The sequence below is a fragment of the Melanerpes formicivorus genome, unplaced genomic scaffold (assembly GCF_026170545.1).
Source record: "Melanerpes formicivorus ecotype bairdi unplaced genomic scaffold, bMelFor1.0.p_v2 SCAF_2, whole genome shotgun sequence".
Lineage (NCBI taxonomy): Eukaryota > Metazoa > Chordata > Aves > Piciformes > Picidae > Melanerpes > Melanerpes formicivorus.
Window position 1 is genome coordinate 56,652,530 of NW_027142354.1, and position 27,330 is coordinate 56,679,859.

The following is a 27,330-nucleotide window of genomic DNA, read 5'->3' on the forward strand; positions in this document are numbered from 1 at the left end:
AGCCCAGCCCACCTGACGGCGGCGGACGCTGCTGCAGTGCGCGGAGCCGTCGGTCCCCGCTCGTCACGGGAGCTCCGCAGCCTCAACCTGCCGTGAGCAGGGGTGCTGGGGGGTGGTGTGGCGTTCGAAAGGCGGGGAAGGGGAGCAATCGGCGCGGCAGGCGGGGAGGGACAAAGCCGCCGCCATGTTTGGGATTTGGGGAGAAAATCAGATAGGGCGGGCCCTGGAAAGGGGAAGAGTGAGGGGTGTCAAACCCAGTGCGGGGGCATGTGGGGGGTAGTATGTGCGTGTGTGTGTTAATTTCACCGCCCACCATAGCCATTGCGGGACCCCCCGGGGCGAGCACCCTCCTTACCCCCCTCCTACCCCCCCGCGTGGCTACCGGACGTGACTGGTTGGTTTAATTTGTCACGCTGCCATTGGCTGTGGGGCGCTGCCTGACGTCATGGCGCTGCGCAGCGCGGCCGCGCGGCTATTTATAGGAGCGGACGGGCGCTGCGCAGAAGGAACCAGCAGGCGGGTTGGGCCTGAACAGGCCGGCGTTTCTATCGCACCTCATCCCCGTGGGAGCAGGGAAAAAACTGTTTGAAAGGCCTCGATCTGTCTTTGCTGGAGCGTCCCTTCAGTGGCCGCTGAGCTTTTGTTTCCATTTGTGCAGCGCCCGAGCGCCTCTACTGAGCTTTCTCTTCTCCCGGTCCCTGTGGGGAAGGCGCGGTCAAGATGGATCCTTGTCACACCGAAGAGACTGAGGGCGAGATCCCCGGCCTGGGTAAGGCTTGTTGGCGGTGAGGCGGGAGGAGGAGGTGGGGCGCTAGTGGGGAGGAAGGAAGCGCAGGGTGGGGGTGGGGTGGTTGGGTCGCAGCGGGTAGGGGAGGGGGAGGGGTGGCCGGTCCTGCCCGATCCGGGCCCCTGGCGCCGTTGAGCCCCGGTTTTGGTGCCTGCCGGCCGCGGAAGCTGCAGTGCGGCCGCGGCCCCGGGCGAAGGCGGCCCTGGTGGCAGTAGGCCTAGGCCTGGCCCAGGTGGAGGCCTCGCGGCGCGGGCGCGTGCGTCGCTCCCCCACCCCTCCCCCCGCCGCGTGTGTCGTGGCGGCTGCGGCGCTCGGCGGAGCCGCGGGGTGGAGGCCGCGCTGTGAGAAGGCGGGAGCGGTCGTGGTAGTGTCCTGGCGTGGCGTCCGGTGCCAGCGGTGGCGGCTCGCTCCCTGCCGTTACCCTGGCGGGAAGGGTCGAGGTGGCGGTGGGAGGCCGTAAACAAGATGTACATAAATTACAGTTTATTGCAGGTCTAACCTTTGGGATTGCAATTACGTCTAGCTTATGCTAGCGTAAATCCTGTGAAAAGAGCCATTCAATAAAGCAGAAGTTGAAAGTAAAGGTTTTTGGACGCCATAACAGTCTCGTCTTAAAATGGTGAACTATGCCAAACCCTGCCTCAGCGCCTGCTATCATTACCGCCTGGCTTGTCAGCCCTTGATAACCAGTTAGCTCCTCCCTCGGTAAAGCCAGTTACTAGTATTAATTTAAAAATCTTTATTAAACGGAAAATATACACACATAACATTTCCAAAGCACCTCCTATTGATTTGTTTTAACAATACAGAAAATTATCAAAGTACCCTGGACAGGCAAGCAAAAATAAACCTCCTCGAACTCCATATTATGCATTTCATGCTTGTGAGTATTTGTATGCAGGTAGTTAAAGCAAATTGTTTATGAACACACTGATCGTTGAGCTTTCATGTTCTTAAGAAGCCAGGAAAGACTTTACCTGTGAAAACAAAACATATTTGCTGCATTAAAAAAAAAAGCTAAGTACTTAGTATATTTTCCTTTCTTGGATCAATTGTTTGTTGTTTTCCTGTACAGACTCCAGTGCTATTCTGTCTCTGCATCTAATACATGGCCTGAAGTGCTTTTCTGTATAGCAGATGGCTGTAAGCTAAGAAATGAGTAACTTAGTTACTCAAAACAGTTCTTCTGAAAGAGAGCTTTATAGTGCTACTTGACTGAAATAAGATGACTTTTCCTTCATTTACGTAGCTCCTTCTAGGAAGAGATGGACTGAAAGTTAAGCCAAAGACCTGATAGCACTTTCAGCATGGTGCTGTATCTGCTAACCCAAGCTGAAAGTAGAGCTGACATCTTAATTTACTAGATGGTGGAGGGAACTTGGTAGAGAGAACACTGGGGGCCTTTCAGTGGGGCAATTTGAAAGAAAGTTAAAAAGGAGTGAGGAAAGAAATACTAGTCTCCTGAGTGAGTGCAGTAAGTAATATTACAGCTCTTCTTGGAGGGTTGGGGTGAGCCTCATGCCTTTTAAGTGTTAGAAATGTTGAGCTTTTTTTTTCTGTGGACTGGGTTAAAATGTCTCCCAACAAAATTTCTTTGGGTTTTCCCTTCCCAGATCTTGCTTTTCCTTGGTAAACACCAATTGGTCTCAAATGACCTAATACCACCTTGTATCCTGAAATGGCTGTTGACTCTTCAAACTCTGCTTACAGATATCACTTAATACATGTAGAACTACATACAAAGCTCAGTTATTTCTGCACTTATCAGATGTGCTGTGTTTTTTCCAGGCAGAGCCTAGATCCCCAGAACATGAAGGGGCATGGTGACTGCAGGATTTTTGAAAGGCTGTCGTGGCTGGCACGAATTGGATAGTATCATTCTGTGAAATATTTAACAGTGTGGCAGTGCAGACCTGTCAGCAGTCTGACTGCTCCAGCTGCAGCCCCCACAATTGCTCCTCTTTGAAACCACCCCACCTCTTTATCCTTGCCACTTTTTTTTATAAGGAAAACAGAAAAGCCTTTCTGCAGCCACGTAGCTTCCTAAGCCTGTGGAGACTGTACTAGCTCCAAACAAGGACTTCATCACATCTTAAGAATATAAATTGCTTTTCTTTTGCAGTCATAGTGTAAATTACCAGATGTGAGGAAATACTATTTGATACTTACCTTCCCAATCAGGTACTCTTGTTTAATCTTGTCATTCTTGAAATCTTCACTAACATCCAAAACCAGAATGGGAATCTCTCTAAGGTTCTCAAAATCAACTCTGTTAAATGAAATGAGAGGGCTAGTGAGAATGGTGTAAAGCACTGTCTAAACCAATCCATCGCTTCAGTTGCTTTCCAAATCATCCTAAGCGTGTGGAGCAGCATTACTCACATGACCATACTCACCTGAGATCAGCATGCTGATGCTTATGATTTAGGTATAAAGCCCAAGCCAAGTCTGACCTTAATTGCTCTTGTGTAACCAGTCAACATTGTATCACCCTTCAGTTTATCTCAGACTTGGCCGTTTTACTGTAGATGTGTGTGTACAGATAGTTCATGCCTCTAACCTTGATTTCTTTCACTTCATTTTCTGTTGTGAAATCAATTTTCAGGAATGTGATACTAGTAAGAGGAAGTGTTTTTTTTTAATCCACTTGTCCTGTGTCCCCCCCACCCTTTTCTAGTTAACAGTTAATCCATTTACTAAGATGCAGTTTTAAAGCTTCCTCAGTGGGGATGACCTCTTTAACAGGTTATAAGACTGGTATTTAAAATGGCTTGGAGATAAGCAAGACCATTTTGGCTACAGGTTAGGAGAAGATGAGAGCTGTAAGTTGTGCTGCTGGATGTAATGTTCTCAAAGCAGTACTGAAAAGCCTTTCTAAAATGCAGAAAGGGTGTTGGTGTTTGCAAACTTAAAATGCTCCTATGAAAAACAGAGGAAATGCTTTCTCAGAAGTTTGGAATGAGTACACAATGTAAACATTCCCAAGATTCCACAACAGGCAGTGCTTTCTTGTCTCCTCAGTATTTGGGTCATCCCACATGAAACTGAGGAAAATAGATGTGACTGATAATGTACTTATCCTGGAATTGTTGTACTTCCCATTTAGTAGATTATTTCAGGTTCCTCTAGGGGAAAATAAAAGATGCTTTCACATTTAGAGATTCCTTAGATGGAAAAGGCAGTAAGGAAGGTGGGAGGGAAAACAGGCAGAGATCACTTAGTCCTTGAGTGGGTTTCTTGCCTGTAACAGTATCTGCAGAAAGCCTTTCCAATACTTCTTTATTTTGAAGTTAGGATTAATATTTAAACCTCGTTGAACTAGTCATCCCAGTTTAAAAGTAGTTGGGACCTTGCCCTCCCTTACATTGGAACTGGAAGCTGTGCAGTAGATAACTTCTGTGATTAGCCACTGAACACCTTCTGTGTCCTATTCCTGTGGAATTCCAGATAACTGCTCCTAAGCTTTCTGGAGTTAGAACTCTGTGTAGCTTTCTAGTTGAAGGTAATGCTTAACCGAGGCTTTAAGTTAGGTGAATTCCATCTCTGAGCAATTTTTACTTTCCTGCCAAGAAGTCACCTTCCAATTGCATATAATTGTCTGTGCCAAGAAGCACGGAGTGGGTCTGAAGATAAGCCCTTCCAACTGTGCCTCAGTGAAGATAGACTTAAACTTTAGTTTTATGCCTAATCAACTTTGGCATAAGGTAAGAGAAAAACTTCGTAAGGCTACCGAAAATGGGTTCATACCTCATAGTCCTTTCGTGAAGCCAGGCTTCATGTTTATAGTGGAGGTTTTCCAAATACTCGAGTTCAATTCCTTGCTCCTCTTCTCTACCCCTCAGCTGTAGCCTTTCCATGCATTTCTGGAAGACAAAAAGCCTGGACATTAATCATGTGGTGAAGGCTAAATCAGCTGAACAGATCAAGTGGTCCTTAAATCAGGACTAATGCCAGACATTAGTGAGCATTAATTTTAAATGTTTGGCTGAACATAAATCTAGAAGACCTTTTATTTAAAAAAAAAAATCACTTTTACCTAGAATTAGTAGCTGTTGGGGGGGGGGGGGGAGACAACACCTTTAACTGTATGGGAAGGGAAGTCAAACTTAATTCAGAAATCCATTTAGGCTTTGTCCCCTCACTGAGTAGTGGGTGCCAGTGACTAGCATTTGACATGAGAATAGCTGCTCAGAAGGGAGTGGTTTTAACTTGTCCCTGAAAAAAAATCTGGATTTACAATAGGCTTCTCTTTATGCTGGGGAGGAGGGGGCAGCTGTTTCAGGTTAGCCATTGCAGTATTGTCATAAAAACTTAGATTTTAATACCTTTTAAACTGCTGGAAACAAATGTAGCTGAAAATTGTGGACATACCTCAGGTGTGGTTCTTAGGTAGATCATGCCATCCAGTTCTATGTCTGATTCAAACTGGGTCAGAAGCCACGTGTGCCAATCCTGATAAACAGCCCACTCTGTTTCGTTAATATTTCCAGACTCAAACAGGTTGGAAGCAAATACATATCTGTAATGTAATGGAAGGCATGAGTCTCATGTCAGGAATGACCAAAGCAAACTGTTAAAACACTCCTTACTAGAATCAGAATCGTGGTATTGAAACATCTGTAAAATCTTAATACCCTCTGACTCTTACCTATTGAATCAAATGTGCCCCTTACAGATTGTAGTTCAATAAAGTATAAAGACCCAGAGCTTTTAACCTGAATGCTCGTTGAACTATGAGTAATTAATTACCTGTCGCTGTATACAGATCTCTCAAAAAATTGCACTGGATGTTCTGCTTCACGTAGCTTAGCTGAGACAGGTTTTAATTGTGCTCTTACACGGCTCATGCAAGCATAAGTCTGGAATGTGTACGCCCATCTCGTGGGTTTATCATACAGCATTTGAAGGAGATTGCCTCCACTCTTCTGAGATGTTGAAAGTTCCTAGGGGACAAGGAAAAAAACCTTAATACCAGCATATTTGTAGGCATTTTTTTAACATAGCAGAATTGTGGATTAAGAAAGAATGAGTGGCCTTTTATTTATGGTTTAGGAAAATGCTTAGGCATAGGAATGAAGGGATTTGTTTCCCAGCTGATAGTAGACTTCATGGCAGCTTCTTTAGAACAGGTTGATCAGTTTCAGACTTTAAGGTGATTCTTGTGAAGTAGAGGTGATTATTTGGAATATACAGTTACTGGCATCTTAAGTAGCATTTACAGTTTGACCAACTGGTGTAATGACTCTGGATACTCTAGACCCAGCTAATTTGGGGGATGACTTTCTGGCCATAGTTTGTGCTTCCTAAATCCGGTAGACCTACCTCATGCTCATCTCCAGCTGTCTGGATGTTGCACCACTTGGCGATGGGCTCAGGGATGACCTCCCACTCATCACTATGTTTCTCTAGTAGCCTGACAAATGTTGACTTCCCTGCAGCTGGAGAAGATTTGAGAAGTTTACTGATAGTGTGTATTGAACTGGTTTTACCGATACACTGGCAGTTACAGAGTTGCTTCAGAGGATACAGCGGCAGTTGAGTGGTTTCTTCAGGATCTGTAGGCAATGTTGCTGCGGTGTTTGAGAGAGACTGATCAGGCATTGGGACGCTGGGACCGGGGTTAGGCCCTGGGGAAGGGTTGGCGGGGTCGCCTGCGCGGTGCTAGCGCGCCTTCCGAGAACGCAGTTGTAATCTGCGGCGCCAGAAGGCCGTGCTTAGGCCGGGCGGCTGATAAGGAGCCGTCGGACGCAGCGCCTCCATTTTAGGAGCAGGCTGAGTCGGGGCGGGGCTGAGCGCGGCTTTGTTTGGGAGTCGGAGAGGGGGGAGGCTGCGGCGCGTGCGCGGCGCTGGGCTGAGCGGGAGATCCGCGGCGCGTGCGCGGCGCGGGCAGGAATCTGGCGCCGGCGGGCGAGCGTGTGGCGCAGGCGCGGGCTGGGTCCCGGTCTCGGTGCTAAGGGTCGTCCGTTTCGCGGGCAGGGAGCCCGCCGGAGAGCCCGGGGCTGGCCGAGGGAAGAACGTTCACCCCCGTGGCCGCTAGCCGCCAAGGGGGACGCCGCGTCCTCGCTGTAACGGGCAATTAGCGTGTCCGGCTTGGGCACGCCAGGGGCGGTGGAGTTCCCCATCCCTTATCCCGGTCGATCCCATCAATTCCTGAGCATTGCCAGGAGAGGGTGAGCGCCAGCGGCGCTTCTCGTTCAACGAGATCTCCCTCCTCCCCCCGTCTGCTTTTAGAACTGGTGAAAAAGGCTCCTCGGCTACCCCGCTCCCGCAGCGTCCCTACCGCCGTCCCTGCCACTTCAGGGTGCTTCTGGCCCGGGGCCCCAACCGCCCACTCCGGCATCCCTCTCGCTTCCCTCCCCGCCGCTGAGCTCACCGATGTTCCCCTCGATGGAAATCTTCTTAAGGCGTTTCTGGAAGCTAGAGTTGAGGGAGCTGACAAGGCCGCAGCAGTGCCGCTTTGCAGGGGTAGACATGGCAGCGGCGAGCAGGAACACACAGGGCCCCTTCGCCTGCTCCAGCCCATTTAAGTCTCCCGCCAGCTGGTGGGCGGGATGGACGTTCCCGCCACCACTCCCCGGGTGGAGGTGCTGCCCCCTCCCCCGCCGGCTGCGAAGTGCTCCTTGCGCCGCTCCCGCCTGCCCGGGGCGCGGGGCTGCTTTTGCCGAGCTGCTGCCTGCGGGGCTTTTTAAAGTGGATGTTTAGCAAGTGAAATGAACCAGAGCTGCTTTGTTCAGGAAGTTACCGTAACACGGTTCAACTTCTAAAAAAAATTTGCATTACTGTAAGCAGGTTTTCTGTGTCACAGATAGCAACTTCAGTAATTGTTGGTTTTTCTGCTCTTTTTCAAAAAGCCTCCAGCTTTGGGGGTGGGGGAGGTCACTCTTAGTGGTCTGGATCGGTGTCTGTTAAAGATTTTATGTAGTTCTGTAAAGACTGAGGGTATGCAGGCCTGAAGGCAGTGAAGTGGATCAGCCAGGGGCTGGCAGTGGTGGCATGCAGAGGAGACACGCAAGGGTTAGACGCTGCGCTGAGCAGATTTGCTTCTGAGCGCCAAAATTCTTGAGACTGCCTGGGGCTTTCTGGAGTCTTTAACTCTCAGTGTGGCTCCCCTGTCGTTTGGGCAAGTTGAGACATGTTCTTCCCAGGGTAAAGGGGATGGAGGATTCTTAGATTATACTTTTATGGGTACAACCCTCCGAGGTTGTGCAACTCCTGTTGCCTGTGTAATAACGAGGCTCATGGTGAAATCTAGCTAGGTCTGGTGTGTTTGGAGGAGATGGGAGGGAGTTATATTTTCCTTTCTCTTATGATAATTGTGACCCATGTCTCTTCTTTCCCCATCTCCTATAAACACACCAGGCTTCAGTGACCGAAGCGAGCAGATTGTTTCACGTGGGGTAGCGTCAGCATTTGAAGCTGGTAAGTGCTAGTTCCCACACACCACTGTTCAGCTAGATCTCTCACTCCGTACAACGCGTGCCGTGGTGCTGCTGCGCGGGGGGCGAGTGTCTGTAGCGGGGACGCGGAGAGAGAGAAGGGGTTCGGGGAGGGGGAGAGCAGCGTGTGGGCTGCAGGGCACGCGCAGTACGGAGAGCGGCGCTGAGGCGCACGCGGCAGGCTCGGCCCGCGTTCTGGCGCGGCTTTGTTCGCAGAGGCAGGCAGGGCAGGCATGCGCCCACAGCGGCGGGGCTGGCGGGCAGGGGAACACTGTAGCCTAGCGAGGACGCATGCGCAACCTGGCGGGGGCGACGAGGGAAGCGTTTGCGTGCGGGAGTGTCCCGGGGCAGCGGAGTGCAGTGGGCAGGCGCAGGCAGGGTCCGAGCCCGCCCGTGTTTGTGCGCATGCGCCCCGCGACTCGCTCTCAGCCGCGCCGCAGCTCCTCGGCAGCCGGTCGGTGGCCGGGCAAGCCCGCGCTCTTCGGTGGCCGCACGCCACACGCCGCTCTCTGGCTGTCTGCGGGTGCTGTACGCGTCGGAGGGGACCGCGAGCCGTCGGGCCTGCCAGGGCGGTGTCTGGGATCGGGGTGCTTTGTGTGGCGGGAGGCCCGGCCCAGCGGAAGCGGGAGTACCCGCCGCCATTTCCTAGCGCGCTCTCGCCACAGGCTCGCCCGCTCGCTGCCGCCTGACTGGGACTAGGCGCTTTCTGGACAGCGGATCAGGCTCGGAGCCCTAGAACCACCGCGGAGCCCCACCATGTGTGCGTGCGGGGACGGGGGCTGGGCGCGGGCCGGGGGGCGGGCCGGGCGAGGCCAGGCGTTCGCCGGGCGGGAGCGGCTCTGTGTGTGTGAGGCGGGCAGTGGTCCGAGGTAGAGGAGGCTCGGGGGAGGGTGGGCGCAGGCCAGGGGGGGCCGCCGGGGGGTGCGGGTGGCGGCCGTACAGTGCGGCGCCTCAAAGGGCTTGTTTTCTTCTTCTCCAGCAACCACAGAAACTGAGACGGAGCAGAGCCTCACCCCCAATGTGATGCTTAACACGGAGAGCAGCGAGGGATATGTGGTCAAAGTCAGGGGGCTGCCTTGGTCCTGCTCCACTGAGGAGGTGCAGAGGTTTTTCTCCGGTAAGCAGACTCGCGGGGATAGGGGTCTGGGGGAGGGGCTGAACTCTTGTTGCTTCTAGGTTCCCACTTTTTAAAGTGGGTGTTAAAGTGACAGTGGTAATGCTGTACTGAACAGTTCCAGGAAGATTTCAAGGCACTTCATTAGCAAGTAAAGCTTCTGATGCAACAAGTGCCACATCTCGGTGCTGATGTAGAAAGCTACATTTTTGCTATAAGGAGCTTAGTCTGAGCTGCTGGGATAGCCACAACTGCCTTAGCTTCTTAGCCAGCCAGAAAAACAGAAGTTTCAATTCGAAAGAGCACTTCAAAATTCCTGCTTCATTTTGGACTAAATCAGTTCTTGATATCGGCTTAATAGGTTCTCTTTAAGTGTTTAATGTGTCATGTCCTTCTCTCAGATGATTAGCCTCCTGCAGCAGTAAGTAGTGGTTACAAGTACATGCTTTCTTCAGTAACTAGAGATTTTAAAGCTGCTTCAAGGGCTTGGTGTATTGGACTTGGTTCCGATTCAGTTCATTAAGCTTATACTAATTACTACTGGTCCTTATTTCACTGAAGGCAGTTGAAGTCTATGCCAGTTGCAATTAAAACCACGTAGTGTATTTGACTTGGGGGCAGCCATGATATGAGAATAGTAAACCCTACGATTTACCCTTAGTGTTTTGTTAACCTGAAATTTCCCAAGAAGAATAATTCCATTTTTAGGTTTTCCTTTAGGTCAAGAGCTTGGTAGTTGATGTTAGGATTTTTTTCCTTTTGACTATCTGATGCTTCTGAAGTCTCAGTGTTCTTGTAATTAATTCTGTCCTTTCTGTTTCATTTCAGATTGCAAAATTCTGAACGGGGCTTTGGGTATCCGTTTCATCTACACAAGGGAGGGCAGACCAAGCGGAGAAGCATTTGCCGAACTTGAATCGGAGGAGGATGTGAAATTGGCACTGAAAAAGGACAGAGAAACAATGGGACACAGATATGTTGAAGGTTTGACTCAGTTGGTCTAGTAGCTGACTAAATGTGTTTGTGCTTGGTGGGTTTTAGGTTAATTCCTTTCTGTCTCTTTAAAATGCATGTGAAAGGACAAATGGACTTGTATTGCATACAAGTTGGCTAGTTTCAAGGCTGATGCCTTTTAAAACTGTTGCATATTCCAGAATGCATTAATTCTAAGTGCCTTTTACAGTTTTCAAGTCAAACAACGTTGAAATGGATTGGGTTCTGAAGCATACTGGTCCCAACAGCCCTGATACAGCTAATGATGGTTTTGTACGTCTTAGAGGACTCCCATTTGGCTGTAGTAAAGAAGAAATTGTGCAGTTTTTCTCAGGTATGTGGGATAAATGCAGTAGCTCTAGCACTATTGGTCTGTGCTAAAAAGAAATCAAACACAAACCCCCAAGTTATCACGGATTGCCCAGTAGTACTTCCTACAGTAAACTAATGGGTATTAAAAATAAGCAATTCTTCATTTATTATCTAGTCTGGAAGGATCAATTCCTAAAGTACTTCTGTATTACATAGAGGGAACTCTAAAAAGCTGCTCTAATGTACACTTAGCAGGGCATACTGTTCCAAGTAAGGATAGCAGAAACCCAAGTGTCTGGCTTTAAATGAGAGGTTAACAATTCAAATGGGAGGATATTTCCACCCACAGTCTTAGCTGGTTCACACTGTTCAGTGAAGGATATAGAACACCCTTACTGCTGGGCTCAGTACATGGAGCAGGATCTGAGAAGGGCACACACCATGCCCATGGTTCCTTATAAACAAAGATACAGTAGTGAGTAAGATTCCAGGAAAAACCTCAACTTGCTGAATGCTACCCAAGTACAGATTTTTTCCCTTTGCTTCACATTTTCTACCTTAAAAGTTTTTTGTTCTGTTTTGCCTTTTTTGTGGATGAAGAGATTGTCTTGTATTGACTCATTCTCACTTTTTTGCAGCTGTTGTATGTCTTAGGAACTCCATCACCATTCTAAATGCCTAAGGATGAAATTTGTTTGTTTATTTAGGATTTAACTTGTCAGTATTTTAATAGTAGTAGATTTTTAAATGTGTTTAAAAGATAGCTTGAATGTTTTGCTATACCAAGATACAGTCAAGCTTACTGTTTTGTTATAAAATACCATAGAAATCTTCCAATTTTACAGCTTCAAAACTTGTTTTTTGTTTTCTGACTCAATAATGTGAACAAGAACAATTCCTAAGCATGTGCATTTTAAGTTGTTTTTTCTACATGGTTAAGTGATCAAGCTTTAAAAACTGTTTTATGTGCTTAATATAAAAGATGTGCCTCTTTTTGTTCAGAAACTAATACTCTTGAAATTAATTCATGACTTTTTCTTAATTAAACACTCAAAAGATAAAAAGATTAATGCTGAAACTTGGTACTTGCATAAGACTATTTCCTGATTGACTTCTAGTAAAAAAATCTTGTTATATATTTATGAAGCTGTTTAATTTGCTGTGTTTGCAATTGTGTTGTTAAAAAGTTCGTACTTTGGCAGAATTGAAAAGGTTTGTAATAATAAGAAACTTCTTAACACACCCTGCATTCGATGCCTTATCTGGGGACTTGTCCCTGACACAGAACACTTCTGTGCTCTGCAGGGTGGGTTAAGAACACAGACTGAATGGTATGTGGTCGTGGATCTCTTTGTTGATGTGCTTTTTCTTCTAGTGTTCTAGAATCAACATACCATTCGCTTACAAGTGTTAACATTCTGGTGTATTTAAAGCTATAAGAAAAACTCATGACTGGGCTTGTGATGTTAATATTGCCCCCCTACTGGGGTTATTTGTCCTTGGGTTGAAGGGTTGGAAATCGTGCCAAATGGGATAACATTGCCGGTGGACTTCCAGGGGAGGAGTACGGGGGAGGCCTTCGTGCAGTTTGCTTCACAGGAAATAGCTGAAAAGGCTCTAAAGAAACACAAGGAAAGAATAGGGCACAGGTGGGGATGGATGGTTGGTTGGCTCTGTCACTTTTCTTATGGTAAACAATTAAATCCATATTCTCTCTTCTGAAAGTGTTAACATTCAAAATGGAAACAGTATTTTGGTCTCTAACTCGGTAATAAGCAAAGATAGTGCTGATGTGCTTATGGCACAGACCATTTGGATTGACCCAAAATGAAAGATGAAATTGGGCTAATCTTAAGCATGCTTTTTGGAATCTGGGTAATGAGGAGAAATGCAAAACTGATAGCTTGAAAGTGACAAAGTTGAGAGACTATGGCTTTAACTTCTCAAATAGCACCAATTATGCCTCTAGCTCTAAAGACATGCACAGTACTCTTGCTACCATAAGAAAATGTGATACTTTCTAAACTTGTTTTATAAGTTGAAATGTAACAAATTTTCTTACTGTATTAATCTTCAATGTAATAAGCATAGCTTTCAAGAAATTGTCACAAAGGGTTTTTATTCTATTTTACTTGTGACTATTTTCCATTGAAGCATGCACTTTTTGCCTATGCTGAATCGCTGAAGCGTAGGCGGGGTTCACTAGCACATGCAGAGCTTCTTGTAGCATCCTGGTGGGTTGAGGTCCTGGTGGAGGCCAGGTTTTTAACCCTCTCTGTACGTTGCCACATGAGCAAAACAGTGCCGAGTTGAGCGGACGTCAGTCCCTCCTACTTTTTTTTTTGACTAACACTTTAAATTGGGGGGGAGGAGGGTGGGGAATCAATACTGCTCCCCCACCCTTAAGGATGGGATACTGTGAAGTATAAGGAGCCTGTAAACCCTTCAGTAATTGTAATTTCTTGAAAATACTTTGATTTTTAAGTAATGTAGCGCTTATCATAGTATGTCATTGCCTACATAACGTAAAGAAACCTGGCTTAAACTAGACTGCCAGTTTCGAGGCTATGACTAAATGGTTTGTTTTAATGTGAAGTTGTGAGGTGTTTGTGGAAGGAATTAAAGACTGACTCGTGTCTGTGGAAACACTCCTAGGTACATTGAGATCTTCAAGAGTAGTCGAGCGGAAGTGCGCACTCACTACGACCCTCCACGCAAGCTGCTGGCAATGCAGAGACCTGGTCCTTACGACAGACCTGGTCTTACGCGGGGATATAACAGTCTTGGTAGAGGAAGTAGCTTGGAGAGAATGAGGCGTGGAGCCTATGGAGGAGGTAAGTGGTACACCGAGTCCAAGAGGGAGCTGCTCCTCTGAGAAGCAGCAACACTTGGACCTGGTAGTGTTTTCCCTGCTTTGTAACTGCTGGTTCGTATGTGTCCTCAAGGGGTTTTGTTTCTTCTAGAAGAAATGAAATTTTTCATGCTACTTGTCTGCAGTGTGTTGGTGCATATTTGTATCTGCTGTAGTTGAAATGAACATATTATCCAATCTATTTATAGGTTATGGAGGTTATGATGACTACAATGGGTATAATGATGGCTATGGTTTTGGTTCTGATAGATTTGGAAGAGGTAAGATTTCTCTAATAGGAATAGTAACTGAACTTACAATACGTCCCAAAAGAAACTAAAATACATCTGAAAGACCTAGAATGGACTCTTTTCTCTGCAGGAATGTCGGACCACAGATACGGCGACGGGACGTCCACCTTCCAGAGCACCACCGGCCACTGCGTCCACATGAGAGGTCTGCCTTACAGAGCTACGGAGAATGACATCTATAACGTGAGTTCATGTCTTGCATGGGTGGCTTTAGGACTGTGGTGGTGGTTGAACTGCACTGCAGTTCCTGTGTGCTCCTTTGGAGAGCAGCTTGCTGCAGGACTCAGCTGTTGCATCGGTGCCTTTTAATCTGTGCGATGACTATTTTGTGTGTAGTTCTTCTCACCTCTGAACCCTGTAAGAGTACACATTGAGATCGGACCAGATGGCAGAGTAACCGGAGAGGCAGACGTTGAATTTGCTACTCATGAGGATGCAGTGGCTGCTATGTCCAAAGACAAGGCAAATATGCGTAAGTATGACCCTTGGGGACAGCCCAGCTGCTGTTGTGGGACTGCCAGAGGTTTGGTTGCAGCAGGGAGGCAAATTTTCTGGGTTTTGTGCGGAATGCTCTCACGGCCAAATTTTCTTCTTGCAGAACACAGATACGTAGAACTCTTCCTGAACTCTACAGCAGGAGGAAGTGGTGGTGCCTATGGCAGTCAAATGATGGGAGCAATGGGTATGTCTCACCAGTCTTCACTGCCCTTTTAAGCAAGCGCTTGACATTGAACAAAGCTGGCTGGTTTTATACAGCTCCGGCTTATTCTGTGCCTGGCATAAAAACTGAAATTCAACATTCTGTCTTAATCACACAGTCAAGGAATCGGAAGGGGTAGTCCAAGATTGGAACACTAGCACATTGCCAGGTATATGAACCTTTTGGGAATACATTTGAACGACTAACAGGGTGACTAAACTGGTGCTGAAGGTGGGAGGCGGGGTGGGATGAGTGGCTCCTGGGTGTGTGGTGGTGTGAGGTGGGCAATGCCTGTCCTTTCATATTCTTATATCCCTCCCGTTTGGAAACCAGAACATAGTCTAGTGGTGGAGAATGTATCTGGTGTATGATCTATCATTTGAATCTGATCTTGGTAGCAAGGGGCAATAAATTTGGAATTTGAAGAAGTGGATTTTTATTCTCTAACATGAAGTCCAAAATGGTTTGAAAAACATAAAACGTGCTTGCAACAAGTCAAAATGACAGCTGCTGGTGTCTTGATATGGCAGATACCCTTCTAACACCTGACTTGGCTGGTTTCTTGGGAATTCTGGTTATGGTGGCTTTCTGGGTGTGGGGGGTGTCTTTCAAGGGTGATGGGGTAGAGGATGCACTGCTGCTTTCATGCATAGAATTTGGATTACAAAACGTTTGCAATCTAATGCTGCTGCTTTTAAGTTTTGTGGTAGTACAGACAGGTGATGAGGTGAAGAGCAGTTCCTAAGCTTAAGCAGAGTTCTCCTATATAATGCTGCTGTGATGCACAACCAGCCTGGAACAAGCAAAAGTCTTGTCAGAACTGCACATGAGTGACCCCAGTTAGTGTGTGGGCAGGTGCCCTGAAGGGCTGTACTGTCATGGGTAGCAGTCCTGTGAGGTCACTTAAGCCAGGTGTAAGCCTCCTGGTGCGTCAATTTATAGAATAGCAGCTTGGTCCTGCTGCATGTAGTCCACAGAAACTGCAGAAGTGAACTGCTTCAGCAGATGCTTGAGTCATGAGCACTTGATGTCATCTGTAAAGCTGATACCTGTTGAAGCTGTGATTATAGAAGTGTCATTAGCAACCTGCTTGTTTCCTTTGAGCTTGTTACCTTATGTACTTAGGAGGAAAGTGCCTGGGCAAGAGGGCTGGTGCAGGGGCTGTCAGGCAAAGGGTGGGTTTGATAATGAGCAGACTGATAGGAAAGCACTTAATGTTTTTATCCTTAACTTAAAAGGAAGCCAATCCAGTTATGGTGGTCCAGCTAACCAGCAGCTGAGTGGGGGCTATGGAGGAGGATATGGAGGACAAAGCAGCATGAGTGGCTATGGTAAGAGCATTTCTTCACTGGTTTTAGGTGGGCTAAGTGTAGCTGGCTTAGCATGTCTTAAGGTGCTGTTCTGAGGGATTGTGCTGCAGCCTGTGCAGCACAAGCCTTGACAGCCGCAGACTTGGCAACTGTGAATCTTAGAACTGGAGGGGAATAGATGCAAAGCAGCAGCTTGGGGCTGAGCGGGGGAAGCGTGGGATGTTACTCTGGCAAGGGTGGGAATTGCCAGTCTCCGGCCTTCCCTTACTCCAGTCCCCTTTTTCTTGACATGGTTTAAGTACCATGCTTACGGAGTACGAACGGGGGAAGGTGCGTGGGAGGCTGGGGCCCCTCCACTTCCGCAGAACGGAATTGAGAAGGGGGCAGGACAGAGCTGGCTCTTTACTTGAACAAGCAATAAAGTTGCTTTTGGGTACGGAGCTCTAAACTGACACTTTGCAGTATTGGGCACAGTAGGCGGTATTTACGAGGTGGCCCAGCACGGACAGGCGCTGGGGGAAGGATGCTTCGAGTCGGCCTGAAGCAGCTGTGAACCTGCTGTCGGTTTTCCCCTCAGACCCCGGGAGCCAGGGCGCCATGAACAGCAGCTACTACAGCAGCGGGAACCGCGCGTCCATGGGAGTGAACGGCATGGGCGGCATGTCCAACATGTCCAACATGAGTGGTGGCTGGGGAATGTAACCGATGGCTGACTTTTGGTCCCTTCCTTTTTTTAAAAAACGAAAAAACAAAAAACTAAGTTTAACAGTTTTGCAATACGAGCTTGTGATTTATGCTTTACTGTAAGTGAAACTCCAGGATTGTTCTTTTAAAACCTTTGGGGGGGGGTCGAGTATTTTTGAACCTATGGAAAATGGAACATTGATCTAGGATGTAATAACCCAGTTGAGTAAAGACTGACAACTGTTAAACGATTGGGAGCGTTTCTCTAGTTTTGTTGTAGGAGTGTATTTAAGCAGTAAGCGTATTTAGGTTAAAGCTGTTTGGATTACGTTAAATGTTGCTCTTCCTACCATATTACATCCGACACTGTTTGGGATCCATGTTGAGAGAGACATGCTTTTTTTTTTCCTTCCCTTTTTTGTTTTGTAAAGAAACAATATAGGAGCTGTGTCTGAAATTCAAAAAAACAAGTGAACATTTGGCATGTTAGTTCTAGTTTCTTTCTTTTAATATCCTGTAAGGCACGTTAAAGCTTTTTTTTTCCTAAGTTAATGGGGGAAACGTGTTGAGATGCAATACGGCTACTTTAGGAGTTTTGGTCTTGGTGTTCGTATAAAATTCTGAGGCCTTGATTTAATCTTTCCTTGTATTGTGATTTCCTTTTTAGGTGTATTGCGCTAAGTGAAACTTGTTAAATAAATCTTCCTTTTAAAAACTGGAACTCAGTCCTTCTTGACCTCCAGCTTCTGTGGTGTAGCTGCACCTGCAGAAGTGTTGCTGTGCTCCCATGTCCTCAGTGACCGTAGTGCTCTTAACATGCATCTGCCATGAGCCTTGTGACCGCTCCTAACCAGAATTCTTGCCTAAACGCTGGCCTTGTAGGATGTTAAAGTGACAATGGTGTCTGGGGGGGGGATCAGTGAAGCAAAGCAGCACCTGCTGCTCTGGGTGCCAGGGGTGCTGTGGTGTGACTGAGCCTCTTAAGAGTCTCAAAGTTGCAGCCTGGGGCTGATTGTACTTGTAGGCATCTCCTCCTTAGAGCTGAAGTGCTCCATCCATGGATTCTGCAGCTTAGTGCAACCAACTTTCAATAAATTCAACTTGTCAAACACCCTGCCTAAAGATGTGATTTTATAAGCAGCTTAGAGCTTTTTGGGGGTTTGTGCTGGTCTACATGAAGACAGAGGACACACTCAACATGCTCACCCCAAAGGCTGTTCCACATCACATGGCACTTGCCCCACAGTGTGAGTGCTGTTGGGATCATGTGGCTGCCATTGGTGTGATGCTGTGTGCTCTGACACGGCACCGGGGTGGGGTGGGGCTTTGTGGTCGACTGACACTGCCCTAAACTGCTGTTCCACGAGCCTCCCTCAGCCCGGAAAAAAGAGCTTTGGGGGTGGGACAGGCAGAAAGCAGTGGGGGCAGTCCTCTGTCCCAGGGTGTTTACATCAGGCTCCTGTCACTGTCTGCTGCTCCCTGGGGAACAATGGAAGCAGTTACTGGCTATATCAGGCCTGTTCCTGGAGAGTACAGCCAGGGGTCAGTTCTAGATGCATTTTGGGATCTTTAGCTTAAGCCTTTACTTGTGCATGGCCGTACAAGAAAATTCCTTTCTGGGACCTGTGGGTGCCAGCTGTTAAAAATGAGAACTTCAGCCTTGCTTTCCATTTTTTGCAAAAGGCTTTACTGTGTTATCCACTGTAGTGTGGCTACAGCAACTTCCAGAACAAGTACAAGGCGTGGGGGTTGACTGCAGTGAACAGAAGGCACATTCATCTACACACATCATAAAGCTCTTCCTATAGACAATTCATAAATCAACTTTTCTCTGTCCTTGTAGTGAATACAAAGCTGTGCAGGAGCCAGGGAGACAAACAGCAGCTACAGTGAAGATCTGAGAGGACCTGAAGTTAATGTGCAGAAAGTGACATGGAGTGTGGTGAAATAAACATAGAAATGCCATATACAAATTTTAATACAAATTATCTATAAAAAAATCAGAAAAGTGAATCTGCATTTTAGTTTCCAAGAGAACTTGAAGGGAAGTTACAGCTGATAGAAGAGTCTTCATTATTCCAGTTGGAGAACCATTAGTTTGCACAACCCCTACAAGTTATTCTACACTGCTCTGTCTTAACAGTGGAAGCTATTGGACACCAGGCTGCCTGCTGCTGCACAAGCAGTGCCTGGGAGTCAGAATCAAAAAATTAATGGCTACTTTCCAATGTTAAACGGTCCTGGCAGGGGCAGGAGAGCCTTAGGAGGAGTTGGACGAACAGCGCTGAAGGAGTAAAGTGTGACAAGTGTCACAGACGCGGACAGGCTTAGGGTACGATGGCAGTGCCAGCTCGTTGCTGGAACAAGTGTTGCAGAAGATGTCCCCACAGTTCCTGCAGTGATGCTGCAAACAGAATAAGCACAGCTGCCTAAAAATGAGCAACAGGAAAAGAACTCTGACCTTAGGAAAGCTTTCAGCGTCCATTAACGTCATCAGGCCCAGCCCTCCCAGCAGCACTTCCTCCTTCGTGCAGGACTGAATCCAAGCAGTGTGATCCCTGCCCTGCCCAGCCCAGCTGCCCTCCACAGCCAGGAGCTGGCAGGCAAAGCAAGCCTGACCAGGGGCTGGAGGACTGCAGCTCCCTTGATCACCACACAGCCATGCCCAGGCTTTCAGGAGAGCACATACAGTGTTGGCTCTGCGTGGAGAAAATCTGGTGTCTGGTTTGCAAGCAACCCTGAGCTGTCCCAAACTCCTGAGCAGGTCCCCAGCAGCAGTTCTCAGTGCACACAGCTCAAGAGGGAAGGGAGATGTGAGCCACAGCATGAGAGAACACAGCCCTCAATAGCTGTCTAGCAGGGAAGGCATCCACACAGAAGGACATTATTTTTAGGGTGGGAAACGCCAAATTTCTTCTCAGTTACCATGCCAACAAGATCCTGAAGCAGTGTCAGCCTTCCCTAACAAACTATGCAGCAGCAGAGTTTTTGTTTTCCATAAAAAAAGGAAAAAAGAATCCACTGAACAGCACCAACCTTCCTTCTGGAGATGGAGAACTCCTTTTCACATTGCTTGCAGTGTGTTGCTTCATCATCCTTCAGCCAGGTATGACCCTAGGAAATTGACACGAAAACATCATCTCAGATACAAATAAATGCAGAGAATAGAATTCAAGGGCAGTATGCCATCTTTGTTGGTAATTTTCAAGAGCCATGGTGAAATTTGAAGGTGAAATTGAATGAAATCCTTATGTTTACCAAAATGCCCACGAGAGGGAGGGTACCTTTAGTGCTTTATTTACTTCCTTAATATCTTCCATCTTCAACTTTGATCTGGAAGAAAAACAACAACAATATTCCCTCTGCATGACTTTACATTTACTTGTGTTCAGTTTTATCTGCTGCTCCACTGCCCAGCCACTGAATTGAAACTCTCAAATCTTCAGTCAGGTCCCTGTCCACCTCTGAACTGCCCAGGATCACCAGGGAGCTTTGGCACCTCAGGTCTGCTCCCATTCAGTACATTGAGCAGAATGTGGGCAAAGCTCTGCTCTAAGACCTGAGCATTTACTGTGTCGCTTCCTATCCCAGCTGCTTACTCATACAAGGATCTTCCCTCGCTTTTTTTTCCATGGTGCTTAGTTTCCCATGCAGAGTAATTGCCTCCCAAAATTCCCATGTTTATGGATTTCTATAATAGAATTGATTTTGATATTATGTGCACGAGTTTGATCCTCCACGCTCATGGTTCTGTCGCTCAAAAGAGTTCAGTGTGCAGAACTTACTGGCTGAGGTGCAGTCCCATTTCTTGAAGAGCTTGCTCCTGCTCTCCACAGACCTTCTCTAAGTGCTGCTTCTCATCTTGCAGTTTTCTCAGTTCCTATGAAATCAAGGCCACAATCAAGTGTTTTGGTGTGCTAAGGCTGACCTAGATCAGCCTATCCAAGCTAGGCAGCGATGCACCAGCTCCTTTCCAAAGCTACTCATCTCCAAGGCTTGACTTTTAGTATTACATGAGTGAACTACCCATGGTTCTGCACAACCAATGAAATCAGGTAACCATATTTACCAGAAAAAGGAAGGTTTTCATACTTAGAACACCCTTGAGCATAGCTAGAATGCAGCAGTCCTGTGCCCACACATGACCACACAGATACTGCTGTGTCCTCGATACCTGACTGCTGCATACACAGGCACAAATTCTCTTCAGGCTAACAAAGTTCATGCTTAATAAATAAATTGCATGCATTTTTCTGAATGCTTGAAAACATGTTTACTACATACAGCTGAAAGACCTTGCAGTTCCTGAAAGCTCTGAACTTGCCATTTCCACCCTGAGCTGCAGTACCTCACCAGAGGACAGCTGGTAAGTGCTTCGTCCCCAGCCCTGCCACCTCAGCTGCAGCTGCTGACATGTACTGGCTCAGCCCCCTGCAGCTGAGGGCAGGACAGGTGCCCAGGACTGGCCGAGGAGGTTGCAAAGCCTTTTTTTCCCCCTCAGCCCTGCATCAGCATTTCATGTGCAGGCTGCTGTGGTCAGCCAGTATGGTCCAGGAGAAGCACTTTGTTGCAGATGCAAACATTGCACTGTTTCTGAGTCAGCTCTAATCCTGCCCATGGGACCCATTTGCACTCCACATACCTTTTTCAGTCCTTCCATTTGTTGCAGTTCCGTTTTGAGCAGCGTGGTAGCATCCTTCTCTTGGTGCAGTTCTTTTTGCAAAGACTGTCTCTGTTCCTTTTCAGATTTTAACTCCTTTTCCAGAGTAGAGCTATATAAAAAGAATTCATTCTAAGAAACCCTATAGCAGAAAAAAATTTCGATGGCATTTAAGGATAGCAACAGTATGAGACAAAAGAGGGCTAAAGCTAGAGTGGTGTGCTGGGAAAAGAAAGAACAGGGATGTTATGGCAGCAGACATCAAAAAATGCATTAGCACTTTCAGGTCAGAGAAAAGAAGCAGCAATGAATGGCTAGAAGATGAAGAAAAAAAAACAGCCAAAGAAACCCCAAGCCAAGACACCAAACCAATCCCCACAAGTACATATTTGATTACCTGTGTGTAAACCCTGAGACCTGAACAGCGAAAGAAGCATTTTCTACAAGTATTAGAAATCTTTAGAGGAATCCCTAAGAACACCACAATGCTCCCAAAGGCCTCCCAAACCCCCAGTGTGTTTGGATGACAGGATGAGTAGCTGTGCTCAGCCTGCAAGGATGGCTGTACCTGTGCCCTGATGCAGTGAACCAGCAACTGAAAGCTCCACTGTGAGTCAGCAAGGTCAGATCCCTACTGGCACTCTGCTCTCAACTGGAGTTGCTGGGACAAGCACTTCAAAATCCTCATGCTACCCACACTGCATAGAAGTGCTGTGCTCTCCTACAGCTTGCACACTGCTGTCAACAGTTGCTGAACCCCCCAGGATTCAAACCTACCCCTCTTCAGACCTTAGCACATCAGGAGTAGAAAGCACTTTGAGAGGAACCAGCAGAAGGGAAGGAAAAGCCCTGATGGATTAAGTACCATTTGCTGTCCAGCTGGGACATCTGTTGCCGACAAGTGTCAAGCCTGCCAGCAAGCTCTTGCTTCATCTTGGTGCATCTTTCTTCTGCAGCCTGCCTTGCCTTTTCTGCATGCTGCAACCTACAAGGTAAGGAATGTTAGCTGTCAATTCACCTACCCCTCCTCATTTGGATGATAGGAACAAGTTCTTTACCATGAGGGCAGGGAAATACTGCAACAGGTTGCCCAGAGAGGCGGTTGGGGCCCCATCCCTGGAGATACTCAAGGTGAGGCTCGGTAAGACTCTGGGCAACCTGATCTAGTTGAGGATGTCCCTGCTGACTGCAGAGGCAGTTAGACTTGATTACCTTTGGAGGTCCCTTCCAACCCAGACCATTCTATGATTCTGTGCTTCTGTTCTTTCACTAAACACAGTTTGAACTGAAAATGCTACTGGGAAAAAACAACCAAACAACAGCTTTTGAAAGCAACTGTTTCAGCACAAGCCCCCAAAGTGAGAGTCCGTAAACTAAAGTCAATGCGTTTTTGACCAGCCTGCCTGTCTATGGAAAAAGCCATGGCTTTGGAAGGGGTCAGTTGTGGGCATGTTTTCCTGGGAAAAGAGAGCAGGCAAGCACAGAGGGTGGAGAAAGGAGAAAGTACATTGTGCTGGCACACAGGCCCAAATGTCTATAGAAACTGTGTGGAAGGTCATCTCGTACAGGTTTCAGCTAGAAACTTTCTATTGACTTCAGTGTTGACTTTTGGATCTTGTAATTATTACCTCTCTTCCATTTGTTTCATAGAGGACATCATCTCATTTGTTTTTCCTTCAAAAGAGGATATTGCTTCTGTTTTCTGTTGTAATGAACACTCTGCATTCTGTAGGAGTGAGCAGATATTCCAGGTGAGACATTTGAGTTTTCTAAAGCACAAAGAGTTCAGTGTTTAACAACAGCCTGACACGAGATAAAGAATGCTTAGCTTGTAACAGCCCAAGCCTGGGTCTAACTGGAATGTACAAACAAAATGCTGATAATACCAGAGCAGACACTCCTCAGCTTGTAAAGAGCTCAGGAATAAAACCCTTAACTGTGCTATGTTTTGACCCATGAGGTCAGCTATGAGGCAAAAAATCTCTTTAGAAATGAGCTTGAAGAAAGAAAATTGACAGGGTAAGAATATCCATGAAAGGCCTGGATAAAGCCTGAACAGGAAACAGTCCATAAAAATTGAGACAAATCTCCTGTGGATTTCTGGCACCAAGTATAGGAGGGGGAGACCAATTAACCTCTCACTTCATTAACACAGGCAAGCCCTGTATATTTTGTGTGAACACTACTACTCCATCACTTGCTTCTAGAAACACCTATTGGTATATCTTTTGTACAACTGAAAAACAACCAATCAAGACAAACCACCGCAATGCAGCCAACCTACAAAACCCACAAAAACACATCCCCCACCCCCTGCCCTACACCTGACAGAAAGGTTGGAGAAAGTAAACTCTAAAAGCTGCCAGGGTAAGGAGGAGACTGAGGAAGGCAGACAAGCCCAGAAAGCAAAATGCTTGTCATTTAATTTCTCTAAGCATCTTGCATCCAGCGAGCCAGGTCTCGTGCTAAAGGGAGTGTAGCAGAGTACCTAAACCAGCAATGGTTTGGGAGCTGCAGAGGCCAGCCTGACCACAGAGTTCCTCCCTCCCCAAATCCAGGGTTTTGCCTCTCCTCTGGCTATAGCTCTCAGCTGACCGTCTGGGTAGACTGGAGGAGACAGACAAAAGTAACCCAGAGTTTTGTTTGGATTACAGCCCTCCTGCTGGTTTCTGCAGTGAACATTTACACATGGTACAGGTGACAGGCTGGACAACACAGGTGGGACAGAGAATCAAGACAGTGCCTGGCTGCAGTAAGGAATTATATTTTTAAGACTAATTATTTAGTGTCTAGAACAGAGGACTCCTGCAAACACCTTCTGCCCTGTGACAGCTCTCCTTTTATCTCAGTGTTAGTTGTATGACCCTGAGGCACACGTGCAGCACACTCAAGGAAACCTCCTTTTCTTCCAAACATACCCAGGATCAGATCAATAATGAGGTGTAAGAAAAAAATAAATCAATTCCCTCCAGAATTTTAAAACAGTCTTAAGAAAATTGTTGCATCTAAGCACTACTTCAGATGCATCCAAGTGCCTGTGCATCCCCAGTGCAAGACTGCAGCTGCTCTTTCTGTTCTCCACTAGGCACATACCTGTGATTTGTGAAACATCTGCAGGTTGATAGCCTTCACCTCTTCCAACTGCTGGCGAAGTGCAACTAAAGTGTCTTGCTTTTCATGAGTATCTTTCTCCAGAAGTTTCATGGCAATTTCCATTTCTGTTTTCATTCCAATTTGTAGCTCCAGCTCTTTCTCTAGTTCCTTACAAAGAGATTTCCTAGTTACTGCTATGTGGTCATATGTCAGGGATAAGCATTTCCAAACCCCACATAACCCCAACACACAAACTATGTATTACTCTGAGATAATCCCATGCTCTGATTTCACAGAACTAGGTTTCAAACAATACATTAAATTAGTAAGACCAAAGTACTATTTCAGCCTCACAGAGGCTGGAGAGGAGGAGACTCAGGGGTGACCTTATTGCTCTCTGCAACTACCTGAAGGGAGGTTGTAGACAGGCAGAGGTTGGTCTCTTCTCCCAGGCAGCCAGCACCAGAACAAGAGGACACAGTCTCAGGCTGTGCCAGGGGAGGTTTAGGCTGGATGTTAGGAAGAAGTTCTATACAGAGAGAGTGATTGCCCATTGGAAGGGGCTGCCTGGGGAGGTGGTGGAGTCACCATCACTGGAGGTGTTCAGGAGGAGACTTGATGGGGTGCTTGGTCCCATGGGTTAGCTGATTAGGTGGGTTGGATTGGTTGATGGGTTGGACACGATGATCTTGAAGGTCTCTTTCAACCTGGTCTATTCTATTCTATTCTGGCAAGGGTGCAGACCTGCTGGCATCAAGTGTGGAGCTCAGTGCGTAACTCAGTAGCTTCACTGTGCAAGTGACTGCCATGCATGTAGCAGGTTTCCCTCCACAAAGACATCTACCTCTGTTTGTGGTTTGATCTTAGTCTCTGCTATAATGCTGGTAGGTTCTTAAACAGGGAAAGACCTTTTATTTTCAGCATTCCAAAAGCCCCACTTCCCAGGTTTTTACAGACACTAGTAATGACCAATGTCCCTTGCAACCCCTTTATAAATTCTCAACAGCCACAAAGTGCACAGCGTACATCTTAGGCCTGCAGTGCTACCTCGAAGCATGCAGAATCCTGCATCTTTTCTTTCATTTCCTACAGACAAGTTTCCTTACCATCCTTATTTTTTTTTCTTCTTTCAACTGCTTCCAAACATCACTGTACATTTCATCAAGGCCCTGGCGTGACTGCTTGTAAGTATCCAATTCCACTTTTGTATCCTCTTTTGTTACCTACAAGAAACAACAGCAAAAAAGCCACAGAGAATCACAAAGGTTGGAAAGGACCCTTAAGATCATTAAGTACAACCATCAACCCACAAGCATCATGCCCATTAAACCATGCCCTATATCTGAATGTTGTGTGTACACCTCCAGGGATGGTGACCCAAGCACCTCTCTGGGCAGCCTGTTCCAATGCCTGACCACTCTTGCAGTAAAGAATTTTTTCTTAATATCCAATCTAAACCTCCCCTGACACAACTTGAAGCCATTTTCTCTCATCCTACTGCTTGTCACTAAGGAGAAGAGACCAACTCCCACCTTACTACAACCTCATTTCAGTAGTTATAGAGAGCACTGAGGTCTCCCCTCAGCCTCTTCTTCTCCAGACTAAACAACCTCACTTCCCCCAGCTGATCCTCATAAGATTTGTTCTCTAGATCCTTCAGCAGCTTTTTTGCCCTTGTCTGAACATGCTCTAGCAACTCAGTGTCCTTCTTGTAGTGAGGGGCCCAAAACTGAGCACAGTAAGATCACAAAGCCATGTATTTAAAGTGTGCTTTATGTTACTGTGTTTAACAGGGTATTTCTGGGTTTAGTAGTCATGAGGTTTGGGTGACAGCTTGGACTTAATGATCTTTGGGGTCTTTTCCAACCTTATTGATTCTCTGATTCTATCTCAAGTACTCCTCTGTTACAATTAATTAACTCTTATTTTCCAAGTAATAAGTTGGCAAATGCTGTGAAGCTGAAATATCAAAGAATACAGTAAAATTGAAAGAAACCATTCTAGTACTTTAATTTCCCCCTTCTGCAAGTGTATCTTTGAGTGTAAGAGAGAAGAGCAAAATCTAACACCTGAGCGGCCTACACACAAACCCAGCGCTCTGCACAGCAGCGACGCTGAACTGTGCTTAGTGTTCCAGTTCACAGTGCTTTTGGGAGCTTGATTACAGCTGATCAAAACCAGATCACTTATTTGAAGCCTCCTCATCATCCTTCAGCAGGTGTCCCACCTCTACACTTTTCTCACTCCGTTCTCGAATCAATTCATTTTGTTGCTTTAACTGCTGCTGCTCTTCCTGAAGTGCTCCGATCCGGTCGGTCGCCGCTGCAAGCTGTGTGTAAACAGAGCACAACTACACTCAATCACTGTGCAAGCAGGAAAGCACCTGGAGGAATTCTAAAGTTAGTAGCTCAGCCTTTGTAGGGGGTGCACTTCTCACTTCCCCTTTCAGCCCCAAGCTGCCTGGCCCTTTTGCAGCCATACTCACTGTACGGCCTAAATTATTAAGCCAAACATTTGTTGATTCTCATCAGTTATTTTTAAGTATCAACTGTGCATGGGAATGCATCCCAAGTGTAACAGCCCCAAATCCACCACCTGACTTGTGGTATGGACTGCAAGTTATCTAGCAAGTCAGGGCTGACATTCATTGGTAGAATCTTACAGCACTTTCCAGTGTAGATACCCCAAAAAGCACTGGGCTACACAGATACACTCTGAAACAAACAAACTAACATAAATCCAGCACCACCAAACCCCAGCCAACCACTACCACCATGCTGCTGCATCCCCTTTCAGTTCCCAGCTAGGGAAGATCTCCTAATGGAAGTGTGATTCTTTTCCTTCTCTTTTTCCAAGTTCTGAAAACCCCATGTGATAAAGAATACACACATGTGCAGAGAAGGAAGTGGGACAAGGCATGTTCATTACAGGGAGCTATAATTACCTTTGGCTGCAGACACCAATGCAACTCAAGGAAACTCAGCTACCAAATAGGTGTCCAAAAGCATTTGAACAGCTGACATTAAAGTTTTCCACAGAGCTTTCCCCATGTGTCACCTCATGTCAGCCCTGCCTGTCC

At 46.8% G+C, this 27,330-nt stretch overlaps 3 protein-coding genes across 13 annotated transcripts in view; 1 reads left to right on the forward strand and 2 right to left on the reverse strand.

Annotated features, from left to right (window-relative positions):
* On the forward strand, window positions 1-17,213 carry HNRNPH1 (heterogeneous nuclear ribonucleoprotein H1). 9 transcript variants are annotated; one of them, XM_068162628.1, is made up of 15 exons: window positions 1-92; window positions 659-769; window positions 8,147-8,206; window positions 9,203-9,340; window positions 10,166-10,321; window positions 10,521-10,664; window positions 12,153-12,291; window positions 13,298-13,476; window positions 13,703-13,774; window positions 13,854-13,987; window positions 14,141-14,276; window positions 14,403-14,486; window positions 14,623-14,673; window positions 15,743-15,835; window positions 16,392-17,213. In XM_068162628.1, exons 2-15 carry the CDS (start codon window positions 721-723, stop codon window positions 16,514-16,516), a joined length of 1,560 nt encoding a protein of 519 aa, XP_068018729.1. In that variant the 5' UTR covers window positions 1-92; window positions 659-720; the 3' UTR covers window positions 16,517-17,213. The 9 variants fall into 9 exon arrangements, with proteins under 9 accessions (XP_068018729.1, XP_068018743.1, XP_068018763.1 ...); XM_068162642.1 differs by lacking the exons at window positions 1-92; window positions 16,392-17,213 and adding an exon at window positions 16,277-16,385 and having other exon boundaries at window positions 496-769; XM_068162662.1 differs by lacking the exons at window positions 1-92; window positions 16,392-17,213 and adding an exon at window positions 16,289-16,385 and having other exon boundaries at window positions 496-769.
* On the reverse strand, window positions 1,512-7,346 carry DCK (deoxycytidine kinase). Its single transcript, XM_068162693.1, has 7 exons — window positions 7,161-7,346; window positions 6,110-6,225; window positions 5,537-5,730; window positions 5,159-5,306; window positions 4,535-4,650; window positions 2,957-3,056; window positions 1,512-1,764 (listed from the first exon to the last, which is right to left on the reverse strand). The coding sequence occupies exons 1-7, from the start codon at window positions 7,258-7,260 to the stop codon at window positions 1,741-1,743; spliced, it is 798 nt and encodes a 265-aa protein (XP_068018794.1). The 5' UTR covers window positions 7,261-7,346; the 3' UTR covers window positions 1,512-1,740.
* Window positions 16,892-27,330, reverse strand: part of RUFY1 (RUN and FYVE domain containing 1) — a 17,818-nt gene continuing 7,379 nt past the window's right edge. For 2 of the 3 annotated variants that reach the window (XM_068162588.1, XM_068162607.1), the window contains exons 9-18: window positions 26,479-26,580; window positions 25,358-25,474; window positions 24,252-24,419; window positions 22,787-22,884; window positions 22,024-22,143; window positions 21,141-21,270; window positions 20,284-20,378; window positions 19,783-19,831; window positions 19,535-19,612; window positions 16,892-18,902 (exon numbers count right to left, since the gene is read on the reverse strand). In XM_068162588.1, the coding sequence (XP_068018689.1) occupies window positions 18,759-18,902; window positions 19,535-19,612; window positions 19,783-19,831; window positions 20,284-20,378; window positions 21,141-21,270; window positions 22,024-22,143; window positions 22,787-22,884; window positions 24,252-24,419; window positions 25,358-25,474; window positions 26,479-26,580 (1,101 nt within the window). In that variant the 3' untranslated portion in view covers window positions 16,892-18,758. Of the gene's footprint in view, window positions 18,928-19,534; window positions 19,613-19,782; window positions 19,832-20,283; window positions 20,379-21,140; window positions 21,271-22,023; window positions 22,144-22,786; window positions 22,885-24,251; window positions 24,420-25,357; window positions 25,475-26,478; window positions 26,581-27,330 lie in introns of all 3 variants that reach the window. The other variant, XM_068162598.1, reaches the window with a different exon arrangement.

Bases quoted from the DNA above. Each gene is read 5' to 3' on its own strand.
- HNRNPH1 (XM_068162628.1), top strand. From the start codon at position 721: ATGGATCCTTGTCACACCGAAGAGACTGAGGGCGAGATCCCCGGCCTG. The intron at 770-8,146 runs GTAAGGCTTGTT...TAAACACACCAG, and splicing joins GGGCGAGATCCCCGGCCTGG to GCTTCAGTGACCGAAGCGAG. The intron at 13,477-13,702 runs GTAAGTGGTACA...ATCTATTTATAG, and splicing joins GCGTGGAGCCTATGGAGGAG to GTTATGGAGGTTATGATGAC.
- DCK (XM_068162693.1), bottom strand. From the start codon at position 7,260: ATGTCTACCCCTGCAAAGCGGCACTGCTGCGGCCTTGTCAGCTCCCTC. The intron at 5,307-5,536 runs GTAATTAATTAC...ATTACATTACAG, and splicing joins AGATCTGTATACAGCGACAG to ATATGTATTTGCTTCCAACC. The intron at 1,765-2,956 runs GTAAGTATCAAA...TTGTTTTCACAG, and splicing joins AAGAGTACCTGATTGGGAAG to GTAAAGTCTTTCCTGGCTTC.